Source organism: Aquila chrysaetos, chromosome 19 (genome assembly GCF_900496995.4).
Source record: "Aquila chrysaetos chrysaetos chromosome 19, bAquChr1.4, whole genome shotgun sequence".
NCBI lineage: Eukaryota > Metazoa > Chordata > Aves > Accipitriformes > Accipitridae > Aquila > Aquila chrysaetos.
The window spans coordinates 6,870,166-6,889,561 of NC_044022.1; the positions used below are offsets into that span (position 1 = coordinate 6,870,166).

Genomic DNA, 19,396 nt, shown 5'->3' on the forward strand with positions numbered 1-19,396 from the left:
GCAGAAGCAGACACATGCCAAATTCCTTTGTTTCTGGCACATAGGAAATAAGAAGGCAGAATATATATATACCAAAGTGAGCTGTCAGTAGGCAGATTCCCTAGGCGCAGTTAAATCTTGGCCCCCACCTGTAAGCATACCCCAGACTTTGGAGATAGCGACTCATGAAGGACTGAAAAAGCATCTAGAAGGTCCTCTGCTATTAAGGTTGGGTATATCTTCCTTTATTAACCATCCATCTCATGGTCATTACCGCCATATTTGGCTCCTAACAAAAACAATTAGCACAGCAATCAATCTACCCCCCCCGCATCTCCTGCGGTTCAGATGCAATGTTTTTTAAGAACAAGCTTTTGCTACTGCATAATTATTTGCAAGGCATTATTCTGTGATGAGACGAGGCACGTTAGAAAGCAGCTGATGGTCATGTTTGTCTTTAAGGCCATTCCTACAGCGGTTCTCTTGGTTCTTTGCTAAAAAAACATCAAACCGGATTAACTGCAGAGTCCATCAAGATAGATGTAACTAATGAATTATGTCATTCTCACCTGAGCATTGGGATAGACAGACTGTGAGTGATGTAAAATTCACAGCCTCTTTCGGGTGAGTGTGAGGGTCCCGCTGCCCCGGGAGGCCCTGCTGCTGCCGGTGCCATGTCCTCAGGACCCCCCGCTGCCCCTGCTGCTGTCCCCCCCGGAGCCACCGGCTCTCCCAGCACCCTGCAGCCAGGAAGGTTCGTCAATAAATCCAGGTTTTCTGCATGGCAGGACAGATCACTGAGGGCACGGCACTAAGCTGGCAGGGTGGGCTACTTTTTAATAACTCAAACTTTGGAAGCGTGAGAGGAGGCCGAGGCTAAGCAACCTTGGAAAATTTCAGATGGTGCCTAACGGGTACAGAGGAAAGGATTGTTTGTCATGGCTCTCATTTCTTCTTAATTAGCACAGCAGCGAAGCTAATTTGGCTACAGAAGTTCATTCAAGTAGAGCAGCTAATTGCTGCACATTGTCCTTCCTTTTTCTCAGAGCACGGCAGATACAATGTCCCAGATAGATACAAACCGAGGCATCTAAGGCTTGCAATATTTTCTTAATACCACAGGGGGGTGGTGAAGACCTTAGTGAAAACTATTCATTGCTCATGTGTGCTGAGGATACGTTATTTGATACGCAGGCTGCACATGTCATATCTTTGCAGGGTGGGAACCCCCTCAGACACAGTGTTTTCAGTCACTTGCACCAAGAGGGGTGAATTAAGGCCAGTTCCTATAACACATTAACTCCTGTTACTATTGGTTTTATCCTTCACTGTTCACGATCAGCATTTAAGGAGCTGACGATACGCTTAGTTGCTTTATTTCCACTAGTCCTTAGATAGCAGCAGTTTCAGTAGTTTCAAGAAGACACATTTAAGTATCATTATGGTTTCTTCAAATTTAGTTGCCAATAATATGCACAATAGCTTTGATTGATGCTTGAATGGCTACATGGGGAGCCTGCTAATTACACATGAAAAGCTCTCTTTGGCATTCAATTTATTTACTTTAATTGCACCTTCTTACTTCTTTTCCATAATCACCTAATATTTGTAATGCCACTTTCACAACATTGTTATTTTTAATTTCTATAATCTTTTGTCGCTAATTCCATTGTAAATTGCTTGATACAGAAACTAACTTTATTACATGTTTTTGCAGCACAATAATGGTATCAGACATGCCTTCCATCCTACAAACAAACCAAGCTGTCAAACGCTAACATTTGTGTAATGTATTTGTATAATGGAACATGCAAATCAAAGCCTTATTAATCCATTTTAACAATTTTATTTCACGTAACAGTGGTAAAAGCCAAAGTACAAAGTGCTTCAGCTTAATATTGGAATAAATAGGAAGATTCCAGTTTAAACCTCTGTTTTAATTATTGAACAGCTCTCAAAATTAAATCACTGACCTTTGAGAATTTAGTGACCAAACAAGTGCTTGTCCTCAAGGCACATATTTGGAGTGTGCATTCCTTTACAGGAAGCTTTTATACTCTGGTTAAGGATGCCCAAGAACACTGCAAGTACACAGTGAATGAGGTAAGACCAAAGATCCTATATATGTGATGGTGGTGATGATGATGACAATATTGATGTTGTCAGCTTGTGGAGAGGAGTGCATGTATGGGGACCAAACTCTCTCTTCCTTAGGCGAGAAATACTCCCTTAGACAACTGGGAATGGGGTTTTCTGTCAGTGGACAAGGACTGTCAGACTTCTCCGTGGGGTGCATCATATCCTAACAGCATCATACAGAGCACTTCTTCCTTCTGCATTCCTCTAGAGTCCTTTGACTAAGGCAGCAGATGTTTATATAGCTCAGAAGTAGCAAATGTTTAATTTATTTTCAACTTTCTTTAGTGCCAACCAGGAGCAGCAGACAAAGTAGGATTTTGCTGGTGTGTGTTGAAACATCTCTGGAGACTATTGGCAAAGGCATCCTAAATCACATTCCCAATAATTGTTGCAAAATGGGGAACTTTTCTGAAGACAGAACAAAAACATTAAGGAACGTGTCCCAAAATTAAGGTCTTCCTCTACAAATTAAGTTAAAAGAATATTCAGATCGAATACTGCTAACAGGGTGTAATTATTCTTATTGAGAACATACTAGTCTCTCTATGCATGGTTTTTGTGTGCATTGTTTCATAAGACTGAGAAATGGTGGTGAAGAGATTAAACAGAATACATCATTTTTTTAGTCAATGCGAATTAATATTTCAAAAGGAATACTGATCTTAATATTAAGTTCTCATTAATAAAATGACCAATTCAAAAGCCAATTATGTAAAATTTACTTATTCTATTGCTTTTACCTGTATAAGTACTTAACCTATATAGCCCAAGCTTCTGTGCATTAATTTATGAATATTAATTCCAAATAAAATGGGCATTAATTTTGTTGCTATTTGATTTTTGTTCCTCAGTCTAATCTCTTCCCACTAATTGTTCTTACACTCACTTAAACCAGGTAGTGCCCAGAATTAAGTATTAATGTATTTTGGCGGGCCTATATTAAAAGACATTATATAGGAGGGACACTCTAATGAAAGGATAAATATAAGCTGGACTTTAAGTAGCGTTGTTACATGAAGGGGGAGAACCAGACTAAAGACTTGTTTTTGCCAAAAAAACTCTTACTTGATCCCTCGCATCTTTGCCCTCATCTCACTCTGCTCCAGCTTTGACCCCCTCTGAGGTCATTCAACTTATTAACTCAGTAGATGACTAACTCCAATGAAAAACAAAAAAGAGTAAAAGATGATTGCCTTGTGCTGAATTAGGGGGTTGAATTGCTGTAGCTCACCTCCTGTGGCATCACAGCCAGCTCCTGGGAGATGAGAGGCACAACTGTGCAGTCATGAGTAGGTGCAGGGAGAAATGTGGGTGGAGAAGTGGGCATTAAGACCCCTGCTGCTTCTCGGTTATGAGCTGTTTGACTAGCTCAATTATATTATTTTTCCCTTAAGAAGCTGTTAGATAGATACTGGGTTATTAATGACCAACACTGATAAAACGTTGGAGAAACAGGACATTGTATGAATCCTTGTGTATGAATGCAGGATCACTGGTCCTACCTGAATCACCCCCAAGACCTTAAATTTTAACTGTCGATTTGGGCTTAGGACAGCAACAACATTTTTATTAGCACACTTCCTTGTAGACTTGCCAGACATTGGGGTTTCAGAGTTTTGGTCGGAATAAGACAAGTCACTAGAATTTCTTCAGCATATAGCTACTGCAACTCTATGTTCCTTGCTGTAATTGCTGGGGGGGGGGGGGGGGGGGGGGGGGGGGGGAGAAAAAAAAAGATTATCACTTTTGCCCAAGTTGCCTTTTTATTACAGTCTTGAAATTTGGGTTAAGTTCAGCCAAATCCATGAAATCTGGGCTTTGTCAATGCACTCATGGTTTAAACTGAACAGTGTGAAACTCTATGAGATGCACTGAGCTGTTGTTTTCTTGTTTGCTGTCTAGATCCTGAGGACATCAAAGGTAGCTGTAAACCTCCCCAGAGCTTTTGTGACTTTCAGCTGCTCACCATCTACTTGCATCAAAATTTCCCTTTGCAAAGTCATTTATTTCCACAAGTCATATTGCATAAGAAAATATGAAACAGAACCTGATGCTCCAAATCATAGGGAATTAAGGAATATTTTAAATTGTGTAAAGCTGAGTTAATGTTTCAAATGTATAATGACACTATGGCTGATATTCCCATTAAATTATTATTTGAAATGGCACTCAGAAGTCTCCAGGACTGTGCTTAATGCTGTATAGAGACCTATAAATAAAACAAAACAAAACAATAGATGTGGTGAAAACCCATTTCCTTTTTTTCCTCCCTCCCCCACCCTGCATCCCCTTCTAAGGTAGACTTAGGCAGATGTACTTTTGCTTTCTTAAATCTTTCAGCCAAAATCATATAACCTATCTAAAGAATGAAAAGCTGGATTATACTGCTGGCTATTGTAGTCAGCACAGCAAAACCACAAAACCAGGACATCTGTACCCAAGGGTATCCTGGCATCCCTGGCAATCCTGGGCACAATGGCATACCTGGTCGTGATGGACGTGACGGTTCAAAAGGCGACAAGGGAGATACAGGTACTATGTTCAGAATAAATGATTTAATGTATCAAATGCAATGCCATTAGTTCCCAAAGTTGTCTGTAGTAACTTGGCATTAATGGGATTATCTGCCTAGCCTTCAGAAAACTTTTCAGACACTTGTCATTTACTTGTTTGAAGAAGGAAATATAAAGAAAGACCTAATAATGAAAGCAAGATAGCTAATACTATGGAGGGGTCAGGTCCATGGGATAAAAACAAAAGAAGAAAGACTTTACCTTCTATTTTGGGAATATTTTCATGTCTATTTGAAAATTTTAAAGCCTGTAAACCTATTCCTACATCTCTAAGATAGCAACTATATTTCTGTAAAGAGCTTCAAGCCCAGTAAAAAAAAAAACCAACTTGTTCAGTGTAATAAGAAGTCTGCAGTAGTAAGATTTCTCTTTCTTATCTAAATTTTACATTTGTAGGACTTGCTTCTGAGTGTGCCTCCGTGCTGTAACTCAAGGGCCACTAGAGGGAAGTTCAGGAATGCAGACTATTGAAAAACAGTGTAGGATTCATGTCTGCTCTAACAGGCTATGATTGAGATTTGTGTGTGATACTGAAGACAGAGGTAATCTTCTCAGCATCCTAAAGCTGGTAATTCCCATAGTACTTTAAGCCTCAGGATAACGATGGCCCTTGCATCCATGCTGGAATATCAAGGCCAGGGTTGCATAAATCTGTGGGCATGTGGACATAGAACACTTCATCTGAAGTGTCACAACCCCAGAATGCAAAGCACGGGACAAGTGCAAATCTGCTGCTTCAAATTTGTTCACAAAATTCTGGGGGGAACTTTTCCCCAACAGGCTTTATGTTAGGTCAGCTATTGTGTGGCATCATGCAGGTGGCATTATGGCTTAATACATAAACCTGTCACAAACACTGTTATTGTGGGCCTGGCTAACTCAGCCGCACAAATCAATCCGGATCAAACTTGTACTTATCAGATAAACCCTTCTACTGAGTGCTGATCTAAGGATTGTGAATCACAGCTCTTTTCAGTGGAGTATATAATCTAGTACATAAACCATACTGAGGTCAACAGTCTAAAAGAAATTAACTTAACATGTGCTAAAGTGTTTTACTATGTCTTTCAAGCCAGTGGAAATGTCTGCCTTTAACAGACTAGGTTGCTAAGCTAATGAATCACGTGTTCCACCAGAAAAGTATATGCCTCCGCAGACAGCGCACGCTGCAGAATCAGTGTTGAAGGTGCAGTTTGATGTGTGGTTCTTTGACGGCTATGCTAGCATAGGCAGGATCCTCTACCAGATCCTCTTCCTCCCACTTGACTCTTCTCTCTCATGCCCCACAACTGTTTGTGTGGCTATATGGTAAACTAGATCAGCTGAAAAATAACCAGCACTTAAAATTTGGGCAATGAAGAGTTATTCACTGCTTATGGCCTGCCCTGGACCACTGAAAGGCAAGTCTACCCACTTACATATTTACCTCAGTGATTGCTAAAGAGTTATTTTGTTTATAAAATGATTTAGAGTTGTCTGTCAAGCAACCGCTTAAGTGCTCCGGCTTTCAGTGCCCTAGCCTCGCTAAAACCAAAACCTTTTAAAATCTAGAAACAAACAAAAAAACTTCATTAGCTTCTTAATAGGCACATACAATTAACTGCCTTCTTTTTCTATATGCAGGGGTCCAGGCAACTCTGAAAAATGGAAAATCTAGAGCTTACTTATTTTCATTTATCTTATAAAGGCCCTCACTTTACTCCAGTGAATTATCACATGATATCACTGGTTTATGATAAAGTCCCCAACTTTTTTTCCTAAATTAAGCTATTACGATGACTATACTGATTATTTGTTGTTTGAACAAATTGGGATGTCTGTACTATTACTTAGATGGTATGTTTATATTGTACGTACATACAACTTTGCAGTTAAATACATAAGACTTAGTTTTGTTCCTTACCCAGTCAATGAAATTTCAGCAGATGCTGGACTGTGCCCATTGTGCAGAAAACTGCTAAAGAACTGTTCTCCTGTCTGTATGGCCAGAGAGCTACTCTTGGAATATGGTTACATCCAAACTGCCAACTCTTTTTTCTTCTGTTGTGTTCTGGATGTAAATCCAGGTATTTGATCACACACCTCTTGGTCACCTGTGATGTTACTATAAAAATTACTTCTATAATTGCTCTCTTTAGAGCAGTGGAAAGTTCGTGTCATGCTAGATACAGGGATCAAGAGTGTGAATGACTTCCTCAGATCTACAGGCAATATTATTCCGCTGTAACGTTTCATTACCATCGGCCAAACCCCTGCAGATGTCTCTTCTTTAGAGGAGAGTTTACCATTGTTTCGCTACTAGGCTTCCTGCCCCTGCAAATCTTCTTGCTGAATATGGCTTCCTCATTCATTTTCCTGCTGGTATCTTCCATGGATGGAGGCAACAAAAGGACATGAGGTTTTCACATTGGTGGTCCTGACCAGCTTGTAGCTCTTCTACATATCTCAATAACCCACCTCTTTATGCCAAGGATTCCCTCTGTCTCAAAAAACCACTGTCCTCAGGCTGAGTTTCTGTGCTCTCTGTCAATCTCTCTGTAAGATAAAAGTACCAGGAGTGGCACCCACTAAAAGTCAGGAATAAGATAACTCTTCACATCCCTGTTTAGCCAGGGTTGAAGAGGAAGGATTAGAGAAGGATTACATCCCAAGTTTTCTGGTAATTTAATTGTTTAATGAAAGTCTGTTTGTCTCTTCTGTACTAGGTGAAGCAGGACTTCCTGGCAGTCCAGGAAAAGATGGTGCAAATGGAGAGAAAGGCGAACGAGGTCAGAGAAGAAGTGTTTCAATTTATTCTTTGTCTATCAACTGTCATGTCCTTGTGTTTGTGAGCACTGGACATGCCATACATTCTAGCTGTAGCAGAAGTACCATAAAGGTTAAAAAACCTTTTTCCAGAAGTAGTAGAGGCTGCACATATATGTTGACAATACAAGAGAAATTTGCCACCTCCAATTATCCCACTGCCTCTGATGCCCTACAACCTCTTCACTCAGCCTGTTAACCTACCTTTCCCTGATCCTTTTGCCAGCTGCTGAGGAAGACACCGCATCTGCAGCTACCTCAGGAAAGTGAGGCTCCTGTAGCTATGTATGCAACTTCAGGGAAAGGGACTTTTAAAAGAAACTGTAGCAGACACAAATTATACACCTAAAAATACAGTAGGTCCTGTATACTTCACCTGTTTAACCAACCTATCCATACACAGCATGTCTCCTGTGTCAGATGGATGTACATGTGCAGAGTGACTTGGGCATAAAAGCACGGAGTCAGCCATTGTGCAAGTGGCATCACATCATTCTGCACAAATTCAGAAACTCTGAGATGCGGGACTTTTTCATCCTCAGACCAGCTGTACACAGACAATGTATATATCCAAAAGCATGGAAGCCTGCCAAAGACAGTGTCCAGGTTCTCCAAAATCCTGAAGTTGACCCTGAGAAATAACATACAGTATATGCACTGCATGGGAGTATTTACAAGCTGCTCTACACCCCTCAGACTTTTCTCCAGTCTATTAGAAAATGACCCCAGTCCTGGAATGAGCATGAGACATGAAGCCACAAGTGTTGTTTAAAATTACCAAAGCTACCTTCTTTACCTGTGTTCTTGTCCTGATGGACCCATGCTGCTTTTCGCAGAGGCTCACCATACAATCTCACTTGTTTTCAGTTCATTGCTGCTGTTAAATACTCTCAGTTGTAAATTGAGAATAGTAAACCGTAAGTACAGCATCATTCCTAACATCAGAAGCCAGAGGCTCTTATGCAGAAATTATCAGCTTCTTTTCCTGATTGATAGAGTATATGATCATTATGGTATCTTCTATCAACTGCTAACATGCCCTTCAATTAATGAGAACTTCACCTTCAAACCCTTGTGCAGCAATCAGAGAATTTTCAAAGGCTTTGAGCTTCAGTCCAAGAGCGGATGAAGGATAAATGGAGCATGTCGTAGCAAATAACAAGGACAAAAAGCCTTTAGCTGCACTGCAGTAGCAATCTAGGTAACCAAAGCAAAGTTCCATCACACAGAAATTATAGACACACATGGAAAGCAAGTTCTGGGTGTTGTCCAAATAGAACCTTCCTCTGATTAAATTGTGAACCATCCCCCCCATTTTGTACATCAAAGGCTGAAAACGAGTGTTTGGAGAGATGCTGCTTGTGCTTGAGATGATGTGAGCTGTCAGTGCTACCATCAGCCTGTAGACAAATCACACTTTCCTTTCTTTGAGTTTATTCTTGCTGCTCTCAGCCAGAGCACCTGTTTTCTAACACAATAGCAGCTTCTTCAGATGTTATGCTTATCCTGCACTTAAATGTATGAGAATTTGTATGTAAAGTGAGCACAGTGTGTATAGTGGTGACACACACCTACACATACATGTCTTTGTGCTGAAACTCATCTTGTGCCCCACTAATCCAGTGGAAGATCACAAAGTGTCCTTTTTTTTTTTTTTTCCTTTTTTTTTTCATTTAGGGGCCAATGGGACTGTTGAAGAGAAGGGGAACAAAGGAGATAAAGGAGAAAGAGGACGACCTGGGAAACTGGGACCAAAAGGAATTATAGGGTCAGTGGGTTACAAAGGTCAGAAGGGAGAGCTGGGACTGCAAGGACACAAGGGGTTAAAAGGAGACATTGGGCCCATAGGTCCAAAAGGGACAAAGGGTGAAATTGGCCATCCTGGAAGAGTTGGTTTCCCAGGGCCAATTGGCCTGACAGGTAATCCAGGTCCTAAAGGTAATACTGGAGATCTGGGGCCACAGGGTAATCCAGGAGTTCAGGGGGAAAGAGGCTTGAAAGGAGACAGAGGAGATAAGGGGAACGTAGGTGCCCCAGCAGTCCTGCCAAAGAGTGCTTTCAGTGTCGGCCTTACAATCGCCACCAAATTTCCCCCCCCGAATCGCCCAATCAAGTTTGACAAGGTGCTGTATAATAGTCTAAATGACTACAACTCAGTTACTGGCAAATTCACCTGCAAATACCCTGGTGTTTACTACTTCACCTACCACATCACTGTCTACTCAAGGAACGTCCGAGTAGCTCTAGTTAAAAATGGCATCAAGATGCTGCACACGGTGGACAGATACCAGAGTGGAGAGGACCAGGCCTCGGGAGCCGCCATCCTTGAGCTACAGGGAGGAGATGAGGTGTGGCTGCAGGCTCACCAAGGAGAGACCTTCAACGGGCTGTTTGCAGATGCGGATGATGATACGACCTTCTCTGGGTTCCTCCTGTTCAGCACCTCTGACCCGCTGGAGCCGCTGCCATCGCCCGACACGTTAACTCCACGTTATCCATGAATGCTGTATGTCCGTGTCCTTCAGCCCTCTCTAATAAAGTGGTTATCTGCTGGGCAATTTCTACTGGATTCAATAGAAAACAGAAATCATCCAGGGAGGTACGCCGAGGGCTGAAAGGGAGATGTAGGACTGCAGGGCAGGTTGGGACCAGCTAGGCATCTCCCTAAAAGTTGAGTAATTTTTTTTTTTTTTTTTTTACTGAAGTCATCACAGTGGGAAGGTGTAGGATCACACTACTTGTATGTATCTGTAGGAAACCAGGCCTCATTATGCACACAACTGCTCATTGCACAACTTACTGCGCTGAAGTTTTCATTACCAGCTGCTAAAACAGAGCTCAAGGTTTCAGAGCCATACTCAGAAGAGTTTGAATTGAATGCTGCCTTGTCCCAGTCGCAAGGTACTGGGTATATATTTATTAAGCTGTCCTAATCTACTGTTGTCAGCTTTGTTTTTTAAAACTCAAAATGAAAAAAATTCCTAATACGCATAAACAGTTTTCACGGCTGCAGTTGCAGGACAGTTGGTTTCAGGAATGGCTTCTGCACAAGAGAGGACAACTTTTAAGAATCTATAGTGCTGGCCTTGACACATTACTGGTTTGGTGACTTACTGTAGCTATACAGGGGTGCATACACCAGTTCTGAAGGACAATTGTTTTAAAAGAAAGTGGGGTGAAATAAAAGATAAAATTTCAAGTTCTGGAATTATGACATGTGGGTCCCTGCCATCTTGTATAAACATTAAGCAGCAGTTACTTCCAAGCCAGTTTATATCTTTCTAGGTGGCACGTGTAGATGGACTTGAAAGTTGGTTAGTTTGCACCCACCATTTCAAAATAATTTTAAAACTTGGCATTGGCATAGTTTGATACCTCCACAGGAGCTCCTTGCTCTTTTGTTGCAGCTGGGCAGATTTTACAGCTTTTAAATATGCTGCTTTGCTCTTTGTGTAGCTGAAGGTCTGAAATAGAGCGAAATGGAGTGATAGGAGGAAATGCCACGTGGATTCTCTAATGTGGGCAGATATTCAATGCTGGTGGAAAAACACAGCATAATGTTGCTGTACTTCAGAATTAGCTGGTGCAAACCAAATTCTTCCAAATGAAGGATAATCTTTAATCAACACTGAAGCAGACACAGTGGAGCACTGATCGAGAGAGATTCCCTGTCCCATGAAAAACTTTAATTTCTGTGAATTTTCTCAGATTTTTTCCCCCTCTTTTTTCCCTTTTCCCCTAAAACTCAAAAATATAACAAAAGATGCTGGTAAGTCTCACTCCCTCCCCTTAAAAGAGAATAAAGCAGAGATGCCAACTGATGCGGGTCAGCAACACGAAATTCAGCACAAGGCCTGGCTTCCCATCACCCCTAACGCTGCCGGGGGGGCAAGGAAACGTGGACACGTCCCCACGGGTGTCGAACCCCGAGTTCGGATCACGGGCCCTGAAAACGAACACGGTGAGGTGGGTTTCTTCAGGAAAAACGGCTGCACTTCTCACGTCAGCTGAATTACAGTGAGGGGGGTAGTAGGACTCTAAGGCAGAGGAAAGGGTTATGTGAATTTTTCAGTAACAGGCGATTTTTTTCCCGGTAAGCCACAGGCCAGAAGTTCGTGTCACAGAAGCTTCTAGACCAAAAAAACGCTTTAAAACGGGCTTAGGTTTAAGTGGAAAACACGTAGGAGACATTTCAGTCAGCAGAGGCCCCTCCTCTCACCGCCGCCCGCCAGGTCCCCGCAGCCCTGCGGCAGAGCCCTTCCCCTTCCCTTCCTTTTCCCTTCCTTTTCCCTTCCCTTCCCAGCAGCGCAGGCCCAGTCCCCGGCGGCCCACAGCGGCCCGCGGCGGTCGCCTCCGCCTCGGAGAGCCGGGGCAGGGCGGGCGGGAGCCGGGCTGAGGGGAGGCGGGAGAGCAGGCAGCTCCGCCTCCCTCCGCGCTGTCTCCGCCGCCGCCGCTCCCGCTCCTCCTCCTCCTCTTCCTCCCTCTCCTCCCCTCGGCCCGGACGCGGCGGAGGTCGCGGCCGAGGCGGGAAGGCCTGGGCCCGTTGCCGGGGCCCGCTCCGCCATGCTGGCCGGCTGCCGGCGGGCGCTGCCGGCGGCGCTGGGCCGGGCCCTGCGGGGCCGGTCGGCGGGGCCGGGCCGCCGGGCCGTCAGCACCAGCTGGTGCCCGGTGGGCGCCGCCTTCGACGCGAAGCAGCAGCGGGAGCAGCGGCGGGGCGGCGCGGCGGGCAGGGAGACGGTGAGCGGCGGGAGGGGAAGGGCCTGCTGCGGGCGGGAGGCGGCCTTGGCTGCCGGCAGCCTCGGGCTTCGCCCTTCTGGCGCGTCCTCTTTAGGTTTAGAAGTTTTAAATCGCCGTGGCGGGGCAGACGGGCTGTTGCCAGAGGGCTGGGCGGTTACGTCTTTGTAAGGGTTTGTTTTGGTTCTAATGAACAAAAACATTTGGTCGTCCGGACACACAAGGGTTAGGAAATCACGGCCTTGGTTATTGGAACATTTGCTTAGAGCCTCGGTAGAGACCGTATGCCTCTAAATGTGCATTACCCCTTCCACTCCGAGCTCTTACCTGGCTGTGTCTTTTTTAATCTGTCAGTGTCATGCCAATGCACTTTGGCAGTGCTTCAAAATCAGTTCGACTGCTGGCGTCCTCTTGCGTGGATGTCATCCTTGGCATTCAGTTGCCTGTGGCAAAAAAGCATTTGTTTGCTGGGTTGGTGACACTCAGGCTTTTTGATGTATTTATTTTTAGGGTGAATCACATACATTTGTTAATGAGAGTCCTGGGAATCTAAACAAGTTCCTGGACCGCGTGAGGTGTGTACTTTGAATGGCACAGCGCATGCAGAATACTTACACCTGCAAAATTCACGTGTTAGTCTGTTGACTCAGCTATTCCTGCCACGGTGCCCAGGCTGGTGAAGCTGTTGAGCTCTGGGACTAAGGGATTTTCAGTGAGGACAACCCTGACCTCTGTTTATAATCCAGCACTTGTTTGGGAAAGTTTTCTTCTGGCTTCCTGCCTCTGGAGGCACACTGGTGTAACTCTCACTTCAGGAAATAATCCAGTTAAATATCGTGCATTTGCCTGGTCTAGGGAATAAGCTCTGGATTCGCTTGGCCCATGGAGAGGATGTAAAGTTCTTTGGGAAGAGAGATGCGTATTTCAGGCTTGCAAAGAGGTTTTGACAGCTGGGGTGTAAATGCTGAGGCCAAGCAAAAAGAATAATGCTGCAGCTGTGCAGCCATGCCGTTAAAGAACTCGGAGACCTGCACTAGGCTTCGTTTTTTTGTAATTTCTAAATTTTTATGTCAAACTTGTTGTCATATTGAAGAGGAACTCCACAGCTAATGTATCTCTAAGAGAAGATACCTCCTGTTTACAGAGGACTACATGCGCAGGAAGAACTCACTTGGGAGGGTGAACGGTGATGCAGGGCAGCAGGAATGCCAGGAGCTCTCTGGGACATTGCAGGATACTGCAAAGGGTGGCCTGCTTATAGTAAGAGCATTGGCGGGGTGGGGGGGGGGGGGGGGGGGGGGGGGGGGGGGGGTGGGTGTGGGGGGGGGGGGGGGGGGGGTGGTGGGGGGGGTGGTGTGGGGTGGGGGTTGGTGGGTGTTGTGGGGGGGTGGTTGGTGGGGGGGGGGGTAGTTTTAGCAACAGCAACAGAATGAAGATAGAAGAAAGTAACTTGGAGTGTCCCAAATGCTTACTTTAGGGGATGCTTTTGCTTCAGGATGTATACTTTTACAGACAAGTTGTCGGTTTGCAGCTTTTCATTTTATTTGGATAAATACTTGTAAACTACATGCAAACCTGCAACCTGTGATTGCTATAACACAAAGAGTTTGGAGAAGGTGCATTGTAAAGTGACTGGCCTGCAGATTTTCAAATCCAGATTGTGATTTTTAGATGCTGAGGTTAAATTTGGGAAGGGGTGGGTGTTGTGTGAAATCATGTACCTTGTACTGTTAGACGCTGTAGTTAGGAGATGAGGAGATGCTCATGTTGCAGTTGGGCGGTGGCAAAGGGAGTGTATTGCTTGCAGAGATGCTCTTTTATCTTAAATGAATTTTTTTTACTGTGATGGGTCTGATCGTGGAAATTCTCTAGCAGGTAGCGTTAGCAATTTTGTTTGATCTGCAGTAGGACCTCTTTAACTCTCTTCCGCAAATGCAGAACATGACTGCTGTCTGTGTCTACACTGCCCAAGTCAGTATATTCACTCTACCCTGTTGGACAGGGCCAGGCTTGGTAAGAACTTCAGGAATAAAACTGTTCATACCATAAAATTTTTAAGTTGTTGCTGATCATTCCTTTGAGATCTGGTTCCAGTATTTGGGCTCATTTAATGAGCCTGAGACAACCGTCCTGTTGCCTGCAATCCATTGATATCTAGGGCTGCTGGCCAACTCTTTCACTGTTTGTCACTCCTGCTTAGTCCTCGCATTCCTTGATAAGTCTCTTTTGCTTCAGAGGTATGACTTTCTCTCACTTCAGAACATAAATGGACTTCTATGATTTGTCTGGTGCCCATGCTTTGGAAGCAAGATTAAAAATTGCTTTGGGAAAAGGATAGTATAGGAGGTTATGGGGTGGAAGAGGAGAGTTTGTGAGGATGCTGAACTCTTAAGGTTTTCTAAGAACAGTCCTGGCTAAAAGAACCTCAGTGAGGTTTTGCTCTGGGAAAGGAAGATGTTTTTGTGCAATACCAGTGTATTCGACTGACTTTGCGACTAGTCTCTCTACAGAGACACTCATGTGGGAATGTTTTAGTGAAGTGTCACAATATGCTAGCTAGGGTCGTTTTGGTAAAATTTCGTGGTGATAATTCCATCCTGAAACAAAAGGGGTAGAAATCGAGGAGGGTAATAGTGATGTGTTTTCATTGTGTTCTGCACTGCAGGGTCTCTTTGGTGTTCCAGAATTGAGCTGTCCAGAAGGATTTCAGGAAGCACAGGACAAAGCATTGCAAGAATCGGAACAGCTAGTCCAGAAGGCATGTTCAACACCACCTGGGCCAGAGACTGTAATGATCTTTGATCAGCTTTCAGATGGCTTGTGCAGAGTAGCAGACTTGGTAAGTTACTTTTTTATTATTATTATTTGAAGCAATTTCTTTTAAACTGACTGACTTAATAAGCTTACACCATGTTGTTCCATTTTATGATTTTCTGCTCTGCAATAAATAGCAGATCAGCTCTGCGAAATTTTGCATTGACAGAAAACTAAATTGATTTAAAGTTAATTACAAAGGCTTTTACTGAATGATAGGTAACTACAAATCCTGTCAAACTGTCCAGTTAATTTTAAGACAGATGTAAAAATAATATAAAGGCCACAACAAGAAAAATAACAGTGAAATCAGAATTGTATTTCTGCTGTAATATTAATACACAGCATTCCAGAGTCACTTACATTATGGAAAACAGGGTATTTATCTCAAAGTTAAAGCTGGGGTTGCAGTACACATGTTTTAAAGTTATGAAAGTTTATAGGTGAAGGTCCATAAAGAACTTACAGATTAAAAGCACCAGATAAAGCTAAACAGTATCGCCTTTTATTAACACAAGAAAAAAATGCAGGTATTTCCTAGATTGCAGTTTCTGGGATCCACAGAATTGCAGTACTTGATCTGATACTCTGTATCACAAAATGTTAAGTTTAACTGAGCACTTCATGTTGCTCTCTGGAAACTGTTTGCCCAAAGTATCTCTTTTATCAAAGCATCACTCTTCCTTTGAAGGAAGCAGGCCCACCCTTCGTACTGAGATCAGTTCTTAATAAATATGTAACCGATTTTTTTGACTTTGGTTTTCACATTTGAATTTCTCTGTGTGTTTTCAGTTCTCAAATCTTGTTTCTTACTCTTTTGTAGATTCCATACATCTTTTGTGCCAGGCACTTTTTCGTTCTGAAAGTACTTACATGCTCTGTTGAGTCACTAATTCTCCTTTTGTTTCTTATATTTTAATTCGTCTTAATCAATTAATCAATATCTTATTAAAACACTAATATCAGATTTCAGTGGTCATAGTTTTGTATCAGTTTGCTGAGTTAAAATTACCTCCTATGTACTACTTTCAGGTTTATATGTTCAAAGATGCAGAGCTCTGTCTAGAAGCAATTTGATGATTGTTATCTGTTGGCAGGAATTTTGAGATCTGCCATTCAGCACCTATTCTGTCAGTATCATACAGGATTTTAAACAGGGATTCTAAGAAGTAAAAATCTTAAGTGTGTAACATTTGTAAGGTTGCCTTTTCAATCAAACTGCAATCGTACTGTTAAACAAAGTCAACCTTGTTTCATGTACTTTCTGTAAAGTCATGCTGAATGTCTTCAATGTATTCCTAATCTTTAATTAAATATATTCCTAATCTTCAATTCTTTATCATTTCAATGCCAGAACCTCCCTGAATTCATGTCTGCAATCATGGAAGCACCTAGCTCCCCAGCCTCCTTTTAGCATCATTCTAGCCTTCTGAACTCCTTTAAGTATTTGGAGACTTACTAAAAATCAGTAAGTCGAATAAAAACCCTGTTCTGAATCCAAAAGAACTTTTGGATTTTCTCTTTACCTAGTAGGAAGAAACATGTTTAATGATGTCAAAGCATAACTTGATGGTCTGAACACAAGAGTAAAAAGGGTTTGAAAAGAAACCCGCTACACACCTTTGGTGGTGTGCTTTCTTCTTAACTGTGAATTTTAGTTTTAAAAATCTTTTGTAATAACATTTAAATACATTGGAGTATCTCCATGTTGTAAGGACTCTTAAGATACACACCATACCAAAAAAGTTGTTAAGAAGTGTGTGAATTAAAGATATTTTTTGGAAAGACACGTTCACTGTCTGGTTTAATAGTTGTCAGCACAGTTTTCCAATAAGTTTTGTCTTTTAGAAAAAAAAAAAAAGAGCAAATTCTGCAAATAGATTGCATGGAACTGTAGAAATAAATGTTAATGTAAATGGAACTACTTGAGTGCAGCTTTGTTTATAATTCAAGATTTTTTAATTTGTGTCTTTGCCTCACTGTTTTCTTATTCTACTGTGTCAGGCTGATTTTGTGAAAATTGCCCATCCTGACTTTGCATTCAGAGAGGCTGCTGAAGAAGCTTGCAGGAACATTGGAACTGTGGTAGAGAAGTATGTTTTCTTCTTTTTATTTATTTTTTTTTCTATTTCCATATGCATCTTTAAAAATTACTCTGTGATCATCTACTGTGGTGGGTTGACCTTGGCTGTATGCCAGGGTCCCACCAAAGCCGCTCCATCACTCCCCTCCTCAGCTGGACAGGAGAGAGAAAATATAACAAAAGGCTCGTGGGTTGAGATCACTCATTAATTACCATCACAGGCAAAACAGACTTGACTTGGGGAAAAGTTAATTTAATTTATTTCCAATCAAATCAGAGTAGGATAATACATAAATAAATAAAAACCAGCAAATCTTAAAACACCTTCCTCCCACCCCTCCCTTCTTCCTGGGCTCAACTTCACTCCCAGTTTTCTCTACCTCCTTCCCGCAGCGGCACAGGGGGAAGGGGAATGGGGGTTGGGGTCAGTTCATCACACCTTGTCTCTGCTGCTCCTTCCTCCTCAGGGGGAGGACTCCTCGCTCTTCCCCTGCTCCAGCGTGGGGTTCCTCCTACGGGCTGCAGTTCTTCATGAACTGCTCCAGTGTGGGTCCCCTCCACAGGCTGCAGTCCTTCAGGCACAGACTGCTCCAGCGTGGGTCCCCCACGGGGTCACAAGTCCTGCCAGAAAACCTGCTCCAGCGTGGGCTCCTCTCTCCACGGGGCCACAGGTCCTGCCAGGAGCCTGCTCCAGCGCGGGCTTCCCGCGGGGTCACAGCCTCCTTTGGGCATCCCCCTGCTCCGGCGTGGGGTCCTCCCTGGGCTGCAGGTGGAGATCTGCTCCCCCGTGGACCTCCCTGGACTTGCAGGGGGACAGCCTGCCTCACCATGGTCTTCCCCACGGGCTGCAGGGGAATCTCTGCTCCGGCGCCTGGACCATCTCCTCCCCCTTCTTCTGCACTGACCTGGGGGTCTGCAGGGTTGTTTCTCTTACATATTCTCACTCCTCTCTCTGGCTGCTGTTGCTCAGGTTTTTTTTTCCCCTTCTTAAATCTGTTCTCCCAGAGGTGCTACCACCGTTGCTGATGGGCTCGGCCTTGACCAGGAGCAGGTCCATCTTGGAGCTGGCTGGCATTGGCTCTGTCAGACATAGGGGAAGCTTCTAGCAGCTTCTCACAGAAGCCACCCCACTACGAAAACCTTGCCACTCAAATGCAATGCATCTGTGAAAAGAGCAATCAACAAAAAAAAAATGTAGGAAGGATTTGCATGTGAGAACAAAGTGTGAGTCTTGCTGTTACAGATATTTAAGGATTTAGCTTTAGCTTCATTACAGTATCTCATGAAAGTTTATTCTGTTTTAGTTTTGGCTTATGTTCTGAACAGTTTTTAAGTTATCAGCTGACTCCATGTCACTGAAACCCATCAAAGACTCAAAGCTATCTTTTTCTGGGACTTGTGACAGTTAACTAGCTGTGGTAAAGCATATGTACAAAATGCTAATTTGTTTTAAGATTTAAGCTGTTAAATTTCACAACAGTTTTTCTTCTGGTTTGCTGACCCCTTGAATTCCAGCCAGTGAGTGGGATATGTGAAAGAGGAAGGGACAGTCTCCCGTTAAAAATGAGTGTTTGAGGATGTGTCTGTCTAGGACTGTGATATATGCCTGGTCTACCCTGGCATGCTTGTGCTTTATTTAAAACCCCATTTCACAGAACATATTCTTAAATACTTCTGTTTCTGAAGTTTGGCTCTTCTTTGGGTCCTATTCTCTCTCTCTCTCTCTCTTTTTTTTTTTTTTTAAAACCTAAATCCTAAAAATTAACTCTGTGGTCCTTGACTACAGTGAATTGATTTGCTTCTCTTCTGCTCTTGCTGCTGAGAAAGTGGAAAGGGGTGATCTTTAATCTCCAAAGACAGTGTCCTTTCAGTACCTTCCCTTCCTGTGGCATTCAGGAGTAGCCTTCTTAAGTGGCAGCTTTACCAAGCAGTACTCTGAATGTGACCCAGAGTCTGCTACTTCCCTCAGGATTCCTAATAACAGTGGAGGCAGTGACTGGTTGACCTGGTGTCCCACAGTAAGTTGCAGAGGCAGTAAAGCCTTTTGTACTCTGAGAAGGACAGCAGTGCATCAGTTTGTTTACTAAGCCTTGTGACTAACATGACTGGCTAAAAAGAGAATTCTAAGATTAAATTCAGCAGAAACTGTTGCTTTGGTCTTGCCAGCATGTTTGGGAAACCTTTCACCTGAAACTGGATTTTTCAAGACTTAGATTGAGCACACCATCTCTAACAATATGACTTTAATATCTGAATACCACTTCAGATG

General features: G+C 43.1%; 2 protein-coding genes across 2 annotated transcripts in view; both read left to right on the forward strand.

Annotated features, from left to right (window-relative positions):
• The first annotated feature begins 1,696 nt into the window (after nucleotides 1–1,696).
• LOC115353497 (complement C1q and tumor necrosis factor-related protein 9A-like) lies at nucleotides 1,697–10,654 on the forward strand. The gene is made up of 4 exons (XM_030043008.2): nucleotides 1,697–2,082; nucleotides 4,459–4,650; nucleotides 7,397–7,459; nucleotides 9,174–10,654. Exons 2-4 carry the CDS (start codon nucleotides 4,485–4,487, stop codon nucleotides 9,995–9,997), a joined length of 1,053 nt encoding a protein of 350 aa, XP_029898868.1. The 5' UTR covers nucleotides 1,697–2,082; nucleotides 4,459–4,484; the 3' UTR covers nucleotides 9,998–10,654.
• A 1,322-nt stretch (nucleotides 10,655–11,976) lies between these two features.
• LOC115353343 (mitochondrial intermediate peptidase) overlaps nucleotides 11,977–19,396 on the forward strand; it is a 78,623-nt gene continuing 71,203 nt past the window's right edge. Inside the window, exons 1-3 of the mRNA XM_030042620.2 lie at nucleotides 11,977–12,233; nucleotides 14,896–15,069; nucleotides 17,049–17,137. Coding sequence (XP_029898480.1) covers nucleotides 12,060–12,233; nucleotides 14,896–15,069; nucleotides 17,049–17,137 — 437 coding nt within the window. The 5' untranslated portion in view covers nucleotides 11,977–12,059. The remainder of the gene's footprint in view (nucleotides 12,234–14,895; nucleotides 15,070–17,048; nucleotides 17,138–19,396) is intronic.

What these genes read in the sequence shown, in the direction of transcription:
- LOC115353497 (XM_030043008.2), top strand. Translation starts at nt 4,485, where the DNA reads ATGAAAAGCTGGATTATACTGCTGGCTATTGTAGTCAGCACAGCAAAA. An exon ending in AGGCGACAAGGGAGATACAG is followed by an intron (nt 4,651 to 7,396) that starts GTACTATGTTCA and finishes CTTCTGTACTAG; the next exon opens with GTGAAGCAGGACTTCCTGGC. An exon ending in TGGAGAGAAAGGCGAACGAG is followed by an intron (nt 7,460 to 9,173) that starts GTCAGAGAAGAA and finishes TTTTTCATTTAG; the next exon opens with GGGCCAATGGGACTGTTGAA.